At 32.5% G+C, this 13,846-nt stretch overlaps 1 protein-coding gene across 16 annotated transcripts in view; it reads left to right on the top strand.

Annotated features, from left to right (window-relative positions):
- The window catches only part of alpha-Catr (alpha-catenin related), a 771,880-nt gene that overhangs the window by 715,617 nt on the left and 42,417 nt on the right, over positions 1-13,846 (top strand). For all 16 annotated transcript variants that reach the window (XR_010849226.1, XM_067081097.1, XM_067081080.1 and 13 more), the window contains one exon: positions 11,645-11,850. Coding sequence is in view for 15 of the 16 variants with exons in the window: in XM_067081097.1 (XP_066937198.1) it covers positions 11,645-11,850 (206 nt within the window). In the remaining variant the exon portion in view is untranslated. The remainder of the gene's footprint in view (positions 1-11,644; positions 11,851-13,846) is intronic.

Here is a 13,846-nt window from a genome sequence, read left to right as displayed (position 1 = left end):
GAGTTTATGATTTCGTGAAGCACTTCCCGTAATGAATGTCAACAGCCACGTAGTGCTTGCTGTAATTAGGTAACTGTTCACACGACAATAGAACATGTCATAAACACGTGTTGGAAACTTATCGTATACATATTATAACAGGTTGAAAATAAGTTGGCGACCGTAAGTAGTGAAAGAATCTCTGGCAAATGATAGATGATAGTATGTTATAGCATTGGTTAAGACTACCAAAAGTCGTTGACATTTACTCAACATGTTTGTGATGTGTGCACGATAAGTCACCGAGGTATATTTACATTTTTACTGTAGTATGGACGCACCCTCTCTCTCTGCCTTCACGTTTTTATTTGTAACACTAGTTGGACAGACAAAAAAATGAATAATCTCTCTCTCTCTCTCTCTCTCTCTCTCTCTCTCTCTCTCTCTCTCTCTCTCTCTCTCTCTCTCTCTCTCTGCCTTCACATTTTTATTTCTAAAGCCCAATTGGGCAAACAAACAAATGAATAATCTCATTTGTATCATCACCGAACGCTTATTCTGTCCTTTATTATTTTTCTGTGCCCATTACCCACAGAAAAGGAGATAAGAATAATCCCAGAATTTGTTATGGATAGACACCTGATTATTATTAATTATTTTTTAATCGATTAAAAGATGTCCAGTGCGCCTGCGTCCAAATTTCGTTCGCTGGTCCAGGAATTACTAGGAAAATTAATGGGAATGCCCTAATGATTATCTGACATTCACAGAAGTGAAGTTTTATTATTTTTGAGAATATGTAAGTATACGCATATGTATATATGTATATACACACATTTACATACATAACATATATATATTTACATATATAAATATATTTATATATATGTATATGTGTGTGTGTGTGTTATAAAATCCACGTCAGAAGGTGAGTGAAAACCAGGACTTTGAACAATATAATTTATTCTACATTTTCAAGTTCATAAATAGTTGACAGAGCCTTATATACAAAAACAGAAGGGGAGGGCAGGGGTTACACTCTGGATTATCCTTGATCCTTTGTCGATGTCTTTTGTTTTAAAGAACATGCTGCCCAGATTAATAAACTGTAACCGCCCCCTTCTGTTTTTGTATATAAGGCTCTGTGACTTCTTTTGTATTTAGTGTGAACTTGAAAATGTAGAATAAACTACGAAAGTACTTGTTCAAAGTCCCTGTTTTTCACTCAACTTCTGACATGAATTTTATAAAATTCTCAACCACGCGTCCCTTCGTGCTGCATTGGATATATGTGTGAGTGTGTGTGTGTGTGTGTATGTATATGTATATATATATATATATATATATATATATATATATATATATATATATATATGTGTGTGTGTGTGTGTGTGTGTGTGTGTACAGTACATATATGCATATATATATATATATATATATATATATATATATATATATATATATATATATATATATATATATATATATATATATATATGCTTCTCTGGCACAGTCCTTATATTTTGTTCGTGTGCTAAAGCCAGTAAGCTTTATTGATCATTTTTTTGAACTGTGAAACCTATGTTAAATTTCCATTTTGAATTCTTCCTATCTATAAATATTTTTGCTGAACTTAACTAAATATTGGGGTAGAGTTCCACTGTGAAAGCATTTGAACCCTGAAGAAGACCACGGGTTAATGGTTTATACAGCGGTCGGCTCTGGAGTGAATAAATAGATTATTATGACAGTTGCTGTTTATCCTATCAACACTAAAGCCTTGTTGAAATTTAAAGGTGGACATTATTTCTATAAAAAAATGAAATCTTCAATTTTACTTAGTCTATACAGTGAGATACCAGATCTCAGTTTTGTTGAATTGAATTGAATTTAGTTGAATATAGAATTTAGGCGAAAATCCAAGCACTAGGACCTATGAGGTCATTCAGCACTGAAACGGAAATTGACAGTAAAAGGTTGGAAAGGTGTAACAGAATGAAAACCTCGCAGTTGCACTGTGAATCATTTGTTAGGAGAGGCTGGGAAGTAAGACGGAAGAAAGAGAATGTGAAAGGAGGTACAGTAAAAGGAACGAAAGCGGTTGCAGCTAGAGGCCGAAGGCACGCCGCAAAGAGCCTAAGTAATGCACTGACGGCGCTACCCCCCTACGCGGATCTCAAGTTTGTGAATTAGTTCAAGTTACGTCATAGAACTTATCTTACTAGGTTATGTAAAGTTAGTGAATATCTGTATTACATATAAAGCCGTATACCTTGAATTTACAGGTGATATAAAACGGCATTATTTAATTTTCATCAGGACTTTTTCATTGCAGAATTTCATCCTCATAGGCAGTTCGTATATCCAGAACTTGGTTTTATGAGCAGTATGAAAGCCAAGACTGTTTTTGTGCGTAGTGTGAAGTTACAATGAAGCCTCATTGCCATAGAATGTTTGAATGACCTGGCAGTGAGCCTTACGAGCAATATTAACTTTCATCAGGCCTTAAGGCTGGGAACTTGTATTCACAGACTCTCATAAGAAATGAAATTAATTTTTTCGGGTCTTGATTTGATGATGATAACGGCAAATGACAGCATCAGTGTTTATGATATTAAAGGCATTATCCTTTTCACTTGTTTGTTGGATTATTAATATGATTTTTTACCAGTTTGTTTTGACCATCACCAACCCCCTCCCCCCTCCCACTCATCCATCCCATTTATATTGCATTTATCATTCTAGTTTCATTTACCTTGAGTCACTTTTTCATACGAGTTTCCTTTATGATTCATCTGCGCTACGAAGGATTCCTTTCATGTGGGCCCAGTTCTAACTTGAGCCAACCTAATTTAAACTAACGTGACCTGACTTGACCTTACCGAGGGAGGACGAAATGTTAGGAACCGAAATGATTGAGGACGGACATGAATTGGCTCCCTTGATGAACATACTTGCATAATTTTCACCAGTCGTCTAAGGTTAACGTTCTTTCTCATTTGGAAAGGGTATCCCTCATATTACATTGCCATTTATTCCTTGTCTCTAACTTCCAAAACCAAAAGAGATATCTAAATGAAATCACTTATGTGATTGGTTCAGTATTTTTTTTTATTTTACCTTAAACATATTTTGTCTTATTAAAAACGATGGAGAAGGGTTTGATTACCGTTCATGTGAATATTTGGAAAATCGTAAATGTATTTCTCATTGTATTTTCAAGTTATTACTTACTTTTCTCCTTCAGGAGAATTTAGCGGAGAACTACATTAAAAGAGAAAGAGAATTATTGGGTTATTAATACAAAATATTTACAAAATCATAAATACATTTCTAACTGAAGTGTGTTCCTCATTCATCGTCAGATCTTAATCATGCAGACTCAGTTTCCTAATTCTCGACGCATTCATTCCAATCTGTGACAAAAACAAAACACACCTACGGAAAGAAAGGCATTATTATTACTCTAACTTCAACCGAGTCACAGCTATCTGAGTTCGTCCCGTGTTTACCATTCCTGTTGTTGTTGTCGCTTCTGCTTTTGGTTTATTGCTGACGAAGTTGTCAGCTCCGCCATGACTTTCAAGTTTATTGGGTCATCTGCCAATCTCTTATTGACTGGGTCGACCGCCGGACCCACTTTTATAGCCAGCTCTCTTTACCACCTTGGGTCATGAACCCCGACTTTCAGAAGCCCTTAAATGAGACGTATCACTTTCCAGTTCTAAAACATTTTGATTCTTATCGCCATAACTCTCCTTTTTTTCGTTTTTGTCTTCTTTTGACTTTTCTGTTTTCTGAAATACGTGAGGGATTTTTTGCGTTTATATGGATGTATGTAAGGATTGATGTATTTATATGTGGATGGATTTATGTGTGTATGTATGTATGGATGGATAGATGTATTTATATATGAATGGATGTATGTATGCTTGGATGGATGTATGTATGGATGGATGAATGCATGTATGTATGAATGCATATATGTATGAATGAATGTATGTATGTATGTATGTATGTATGTATGGATTTATGTATGTATGTATGTATAGTATAGAAAACAGTTTTCTACGACTTTTTAAATATTGTATATTTTTGATGCTGAGATATATGAGAACGTTGGAATGAATGGTAGGATAAATAAATCCAAAATAATATATGCTTTTCCATACTGTAAAGATGCCTAAGCAAATTTCAAATTTTCGATTGGCAATCGAGAGCAATTCACAAAGCTGAGAGATGCAGAGATAGAAGACCTTCCTATCGACCATCGGTGGTTGTTAGACCTCGGAGCAAGGAAGAGTGACAACTGCAATCCACGGAATTCCTTGGAACAATTAACATCTTTGGCGAATTTCCAGAAATATGATATCCCAACCTGCTTCGTTGAAGTGCACCAAAAGGGAGTTCACATAGACGCATGAGATCCTTTGCAAAATCATGTTGCTTGACAGTTTCTTATCCCGCAACGGAAGCAAGTTTATTATGGTCTACTCTGCTGATGACTCAATAATATATTTCCAGGATAGGCGCTGGACTTGTCCCTGACTTTACACTGCTGTCCCTGACTTTACACTGCTGGTCCCACTAAAGTTGTATGCCTAAAATAGACTGTAAGAATACGAACACGTTTACTAAACAACAGTTTTCCTGACAAATGAAATTAGAAGCCCTTCATTGAAGAGATTCCAGGTTCATACCCGAAAGGTTCATCATGTAACCGCTCTCCCCACACTCCCATTCTCTCTCTCTCTCTCTCTCTCTCTCTCTCTCTCTCTCGCACACACACACACACACACACACACACACACACACATATATATATATATATATATATATATATATATATATATATATATATATATATATATATATATATATATATATATATATATATATATATATATAAAGTAGAGAAAATCCACGAAGGAAGAGAAACAGTGGAGTCCTTTACTTAGCACACTCAGTCTGCTAAATAAAGTCGAAAGGCCTCTAAGCACTCCATTGTTTCTCTTTCCTGCTTGGATTTTGTCTTTATTTATATATTCATCACGTTCCATATTTTCGTGATTCAGTTATACATATATACATACATGTATATATATATATATATATATATATATATATATATATATATATATATATATATCTCACTAAGTATATATATATATATAAGGTGAGTGAAATCCGTGACTTTGAACAAGTACTTTCGTAGTTTCCGTGACTTTGAACATTTTTCAAGTCCACAGTGTGAACTTGAAAATGTAGAATAAACTACGAAAGTACTTGTTCAGAGTTCCGGCTTTCACTCACCTTCATTTTGGACTTAGTGATATTCTCAAGCACGCGGTTCCTTCGTGCTGCATTGGATATATATATATATATATATATATATATATATATATATATATATATATATATATATATATATATATATATATATATATATTTATAAATATATATATATATATATGTATGTATATATTTATAAATATATATATATACACTGTACATATATATTATATATATATATACATACATATATATATATATATATATATATATATATATATATATATATATATATATATATATATATATATATTTATATTTATATTTATATTTATATATATATATTCCCTTGCATCTACCAATGGCAAGTCCTTGCATCGGTTTTACCTGCTTATTTTTAGAATATTTCCTTGCCTTTTCTTCCTGTATTCCATGTACCATTCATTATCTTTATCTAATTCTTCCACTGAATAATATATTCATTTTCCTTTTCAATATTGCTATGTCTCCATTCGTGTACATTTCACTGTTCTTTATTTTCTTTCTCGCCTCTTAGGATCCGCTTACATATTCTTCATTTCATTTTTTCTCCATTATCAACCTTTCCTTATTCTGTTTTCCTCCCATTCTTCTTTATATATTCAATGTAAAAAGAACGAAATACAGGATTTTTTATGACGACTTTCGGATGATATGTATGTACGAGTATATAGGTGTATGTATATATATATATATATATATATATATATATATATATATATATATATATATATATATATATATATATATATATATATATATACATACATATGTAAAATCTGCTGGTCACTTTTACCAGACATATGAATTCTCCACACGCTTTTTTTTTTTTTTTTGGATATGCTTGTAACTACGAAGCCGTAACATCCAAAGGCAAGAAATTGAAGAGACTTGCGATTGCCGGTCGCGGGACACGAACCCGCGTCACCAGGTCGGCAACGTGACCTCCTTGTGGTTATGGTGACGCGGGTTCCTGTCCCGCGACCGGCAATCGCAAGTCTCTTCAATTTCTTGCCTTTGGATGTTACGGCTTCGTAGTTACAAGCATATCCAAAAAAAAAAGCGCGAAGAATTCGAGAAGTTACGAGGGCATTGTGGCTATTAGAATTACATATAACTTTTTCGTAATACATCCACATATATATATACATATATACATATATATATGGTTGTATTTATATGTATATACATATATATGTGTATGCATATATGTGTATATATATATATATATATATATATATATATATATATATATATATATATATATATAAAAGAATGAAGACAGGAGCAGACACTCAAACAACAGACAAATTGGAGCAACAGAAAGGCGTTCTTTCTTCTTATCCATTTATTTTTACGCCGACGTTTCGTATCTCTTGATACATCTTCTAGGCTGAAAAAGCGATGAACTTAAACAGTACTGTGTATTAACACTAAAGGGTATACACATTATATACTTAACACCATATTAAATGACAATTAAAAAAAAAAAAGGACAACCTTAAAAACACTCACAAGATATTTAAAATATTTTAAAAAATATTTTTAAAAGAAAAAGAACAGCAGAAGAAGGCCGGGGGCCAAAAAAAAAAATAAATAAATAAAAAAATTAAATAAATAAATAAATAAGACACCTACCCACACCGGTAGTGTAAAGCAAACTGACACAGACAAGCAATGCCAGGAGGAGAGAAGGGGTGGGGGCGGGGAGTATAAACAAGAAGTTACAGCAGGTAGTTAAGCGATGAACAGCTGGGTGGAAGTTGATTGGTGATTAAGGGCAGGGACAGTTAATTTAATCATAATGGATTCAAGTGTAGTTAACTCTTCCACGTATCGGGTTCTCCCCACAATACTAAAATCCTTAGCATCTACATGCGTCTTACAAATTTTGCTGTGATTCCTTACATTGGACTGCTCGGGATTGGATAATCGACAGCCTGTTCTAAAACTAACTCCCTGATGAGAGGAGATTCGGACTTTTAGCAGCCTCCTGGTACAACCGATGTAAGTGCCGAGATCACATCTAGGACAATTATATTTATAAATCACACCGACATAATTTTAAAAAAGTTATTTCCAACTGATAATTCCTATTTTAATCAATTTAGCAAAACTCAGTTTAAATCACTCCTAGAATTGGCTGTGCTGGACACAGCCTTCATTTTTAATGGTACTGTTTTTAAACAAATAGAGGATGGCAATGGGCAGTCCTTTGGGACCAACCTTTGCCAACATCTTCTTATGAACTCCTGGAGGAGCTAGCTATCGATGAATGTCCTGATTTCCGTCCACTCTTTTATAAACGTTACGTTGATGATACATTTGCCCTTTTAGATTTGACTACCATGCTGACGCATTTTGGAACAATTAAATGCGCAGCACCAGAACATTAAATTTACCATTGAGATTGAAACCGATAATTCTCTCCCTTCCTGGACGTAAAGGTAACTAAGGATGAAACTGGTTTCCATACTGGTATTTATAGGAAGAACACTTTTACTGGCCTTGGAACAAATTTTTATAGCTCGTGTTTTTACAATTTTAAAATGAATTCCTTGACCACTCTCCTTCATAGAGCCATTAGCCTGACCTCAAGTTGGTCCGCATTTCATGCTGAGGTGATTATCCTCAATGATTATTTTAAGAGTAATTACTACCCATCAGTGATTTTCCATAGAGCTCTCAACAAATTGCTTAATTTGAAACTTAACCCCCACCTTTAGTCCATAGTGCCCCAAATTATGTTTGTATGCAAGATTCCTTTTTTACATGACAATAGATTTCGGAAAAAATGCATCAGGCTATTCAACGGACAGTTACCCGCTCTCAATCTCAAGTTAATCCCAATAAACCCACGAACCATTGCATCTCTTTTCCATGTCAAGGACAAGATTAACCCCTTGTTTACTTCCGGTGTGATTTATAAATATAATTGTCCTAGATGTGATCTCGGCACTTACATCGGTTGTACCAGGAGGCTGCTAAAAGTCCGAATCTCCTCTCATCAGGGAGTTAGTTTTAGAACAGGCTGTCGATTATCCAATCCTGAGCAGTCCAATGTAAGGGAATCACAGCAAAATTTGTAAGACGCATGTAGATGCTAAGGATTTTAGTATTGTGGGGAGAACCCGATACGTGGAAGAGTTAACCACACTTGAATCCATTATGATTAAATTAACTGTCCCTGCCCTTAATCACCAATCAACTTCCACCCAGCTGTTCATCGCTTAACTACCTGCTGTAACTTCTTTGTTTATACTCCCCGCCCCCACCCCCTTCTCTCCCCTCCTGGCATTGCTTGTCTGTGTCAGTTTGCTTTACACTACCGGTGTGGGTAGGTGTCTTATTTATTTATTTATTTAATTTTTTTATTTATTTATTTTTTTTCGTATTGGCCCCGGCCTTCTTCTGCTGTTCTTTTTCTTTTTAAAATATTTTTTAAAATATTTTTTAAATATCTTGTGAGTGTTTTTAAGGTTGTCCTTTTTTTTTTTTTTTTTTTTAATTGTCATTTAATATGGTGTTAAGTATATAATGTGTATACCCTTTAGTGTTAATACACAGTACTGTTTAAGTTCATCGCTTTTTCAGCCTAGAAGATGTATCAAGAGATACGAAACGTCGGCGTAAAAATAAATGGATAAGAAGAAAGAACGCCTTTCTGTTGCTCCAATTTGTCTATATATATATATATATATATATATATATATATATATATATATATATATATATATATATATATATTTATATATATATATATATATATATATATATATATATATATATATATATATATGTTTATATTTGTGTGTGTATATGTATATATATATATATATTTATATATATATATATATAATATTCATATAATTATCATCAGAAACCGAAGCTTTCTCTTCTGAAACATTCAACCTGAGATATTTTTTCTAAAGGAATTGTATACACGTGTTAAATGTTATTAAATGGTATTATATACAGGAAATTGCGTTATTACGTGACAAAGGAAAGCCCTTCAAGCGTTATGTTATCTGGTGAGAACCTTAAAAGTTAATTTGCATGATAGCCGGCATTATACGTTGCTCGTGTTGTGATTATTTTTATTGTTGTTGTTATAATCAGTATTTACAGGTTATTGTTTTTGTTTTGTTAATATTATTATTATTATTATTATTATTATTATTATTATTATTATTATTATTATTATTATTATTATGTATAAAAATCTCATAATTACATTAGCCACCAAAAAGGTGAAAAATCAACATTGATGCAAGTGTAAATATATACTTAAATATAAATACAACCTATCAGTGCGGATTTTTTCTCCATTATTATTATTATTATTATTATTATTATTATTATTATTATTATTATTATTATTACTGGAGACTTAAAAAGACCCTTTATCTTTCAACCATCTTATTGTATTATACTATTTGGAATTCAGATCTGGTATCTCCTCGGCCATAAATTCATTTGAATTCGAGAGGAATTCAATTTTTCATAAAGGGTGAAGTAAAACAGGTAATATTCATTTAAATTTTTAATTATACGAGCTTAGGTTATACTGCTCAGTTTTCGTAATTACAAAGATAATTTCTCATTTTCGTGAGGCTACACAGATTTGGTGGTAATTATTGCAAGAGCAGTATATTTTTAAATAAATCGGTGAACGCGTCATCAACGAAGCTTTTCGTCGTTTAATTTCATTAATATGTATATTGTAATTTTACAAAATGTCTTCGCTGTAACTTTTTGCTCTTGATTTGAATTTGTTTTCCCATGAAAAATAGGATCAAATTTTAGTCATTAGTGATCTATTTGCAAGTTACAGTCAGTAACTAGCTTTGTCTGTCAGCTCAGGTCTTATCAGCTTTTCAAAATAAGTAGCCCCTTAATTTAATCGAAGTTTATCATCTCCCTACGGTCCATCCACACTACAGTAAAACATGTCATAAACATGTTGGCAGCATGCCACATACATATCACAAACAGGTCGAAAATAAGTCAACACCCATCGGTGGAGAACGAGTCTTTGGCAAATGCTGAAAACCAAACGAAGCAGTGATCCGGACTTAAAATAAGTCATTGACTTGTTTTCAACCTGTTTGTGATGAGTGTGCGATAAGTTGCCAACGAATGGTTATGACGTGTTTCACTGCAGTGTGGATGGGGCATAAGACACCTATTTCTCTTTGCACTCCTATCCAGTTCCTCTTCTCTGTTTGATGAAGGGGTAATGCAGTCCCTCTCCTCTATCAAATCTTATTATTCCATAGTTGCCATGGTGAGTTGAAATGATTTAAAGTGCTAATTTTACTTTTAAAATTTTTGGGTGCTTTATTTCTGTTCTGGGGTGTATTACAGATGCCACATTTAAGCAGCAAGATCCAGGTCTCAGTAAATCACAGAAACTGTGATAATGATACTTCTCAAGCCGTCTTGGAGGGTGTTTGCACTACGATAAAACATGTCACGAACACATGACAGATACTTACCTCATACATATAATAGAAAGGTTGGAAACAAGTCAAAGGCCGTAAGTAGAGAAAGCATCATTGGTAAAATGCCGGTATGAAGCACTGGTTAGAACTATCAGTAAGTCGTTGACTTGTATTCAACTTTTTTGTGATGTGTATTCAATAAGTTGACAACATGTGTATATGACATGTTTTACTGCAGTGTAGATGTATCCTAAGTTCATTCTCGCATTAGCTGATTTGTTGCCATATAATGTTATTGAAGTTGCCGGAGTAAATACTGCTATTGAATTGCCATGATTGTGGTTGCAATTCGGGATGTTTTAACTATAAAGTTGTATTTATTTATTTATATATTCCCATATTTATATAAGTATTTATTCTGACACTTATGTATTATCTACATACACACATTTACACTTAAGGTTGCAGTACCGAATTCGGATTGTTTTATTATTGTGAGTGCAGCTGTTACTGTAAAGGTGTACTAATTAATGTATTTATTCCTATACTTATTTATGTATTTATCCTAATACTCGTTTATGTATTACGTACGTATACCCATTTACACTTATGGTTGCAGTACTGAATTCGGATTATTTTTATTGCGGGTGCAATTTTTACTATAAAGATATACTTATTTATGTATTTATTGATCTATGAACTCCTGTGCATACTTATGCATTTATTCCAACATTCACTTATGTATAATCTACGTATACTCATTTAAACGGTACAGTTTGGACTACAAATATTTATATTTATGTATTCCTTTATGTATTGACATATTTATTCCAACACTTATTTATTTGTTATCTACGCATTCCATTTAAACTTGTGTCTTTATTCCGCAGGTTTGGCCATCGAAAAGTTATGCGAGACAGCGGAGGCCAATATGGTAGACACGGGCATCGGTGTAGGCGGAGTGAGCAGCGGCAGCCGGCCGGAGTACAGAGCCTCAATGATCAGAGCTGCGCGGTGTCTTCTCTCATCCGTCACCCGAGTCCTCCTGCTGGCGGACACGGTGGTTGTCAAACAGCTTCTTCTCGCTAAAGATAAGGTAAAGGCAGTGTAGTGGATTTTTTTTTTTAATGCTTGCAATGTGTTTTACCGTAGCAGATGAGGTTGTTGCTGTTATATCTTTTATGGTTACGGTTCTTCCAGACTATATGGTAGATTTAAAATATTGTCTTTCGTGTAGGCATTTTAAAGGGTACTTTGAATTTATATATATATATATATATATATATATATATATATATATATATATATATATATATATATATATATATGTGTGTGTGTGTGTGTATATATGTATATATATATATATATATATATATATATATATATATATATAATATATATATATATACATATGTATATATATACATATATATATATATTATATATATATATATATATATATATATTGTATATATATATATATATATTTATATATATGTATATATATAGATAGGTAGATATGTATATTAACACAATTATGTATGTGTACATATATATATATACACATACATAATTATATACATGTATTATGTATGTATATATATATATATATATATATATATATATATATATATATATATATATATATATATATATTTTGCCATCAAATACGATTTGTATATTTTTATACATGTAAAATATATTTACTGGTTATATGCTTGTCAATGTCATAAGCAGAAGTAAAATAAAAAACGAATATATTGTGACGAATTTGCCGGAGGAGAAAGAAGCATATTAAAGAGAAAGGGTAAAACTTTCTATCATGTAAAGAAACATTAGAGGCTCACGAAAGAGTTTGAGAACGTCTTACCAGTTAGCGACGAGTATTAACAAAGGTTAAGTTGCAATATTGAACATCATTAATTATTATTGTTATTATTATTTCACTGGGTGAATACTATTCACATGGGAAAAGCACACAGAGACCATTGACTTGAAATTCAAGCTTCCAAAAAAATTTTGGTTTCAACCTCCCACACTGCACCAGTAACTGATCTTGATACAGAGCCAGTGGTTTTTCATCGCCCTGGGGGAGACGCGAACCCGCGACATCTGAGTGGCATTCCACCACACTAACCCACGACACTAACCACTATACCAGCGGACCAGCTAAATGAAATTATTGTGCGAATGTCTTGTGCATGGAAATTCGTAACTCGAAAGCGTGTTTTTGCGGCTGTGATACGAATGAGGGGCAAAATAAGAAACATAAAAAAAAGAGAGACTGAAAAGGGCATGATAGACTTATTTTTATTAGTATTCCCAGTAAATATACATTTTAATGAAACCTGCATCACAAGCTTCCCCAGAATAAAGTGCCTGTACATGGAAAAGGAAGAAAGAACGTTGTATTATATATATATATATATATATATATATATATATATATATATATATATATATATATATATATATATATATATATATATATATATATGTATGTATATATATATATATAATATATATATATATATAATATATAATACATGCATATATATATATATATATATATATATATATATATATATATATATATATATATATATATATATATATATATATATATATATATAGTATATGTGTGTGTGTTTGTGTGTGTACAGTATGAATGTATGTTTGTCTCTACGTATTAAATGATAAAAATTAAATTTATAATAAGCAATACAGTCATCAGTTAATTAACTGATAAATAAATAAGTAAAAAAATTAATTCGTAAATAAATGGTTAGTGTTCTTTTGTATGCTTTCAAGAAAAAGAATTTAATCAAGACCACGGTATCAAGGCAATGGCACAAACAAATGTTTGGAAATCAGCACAGTTAAGTATGTTTTAGAATTAAATTTCTATCTCACATCAAGATAGCACCCAGGACTCTCCAGTGAAAGGCAAAGGAGCGACCAATTGAGCCACAAAAGTCATAAGAGGAGTTGGAGTCCAAGTAAATGCACAGTGCCCAAGTTTTGAGAACAAAGGTTATAGGGTCACAACCCGGAGTAAGACAACCAACCTACCAGTCACAGATCACATCACA

Source organism: Macrobrachium rosenbergii, chromosome 3 (genome assembly GCF_040412425.1).
Source record: "Macrobrachium rosenbergii isolate ZJJX-2024 chromosome 3, ASM4041242v1, whole genome shotgun sequence".
Taxonomy (NCBI): Eukaryota; Metazoa; Arthropoda; class Malacostraca; order Decapoda; family Palaemonidae; genus Macrobrachium; species Macrobrachium rosenbergii.
Note: the sequence above shows the minus strand (reverse complement) of the source record. Positions and strands in the feature narration are given on the sequence as shown.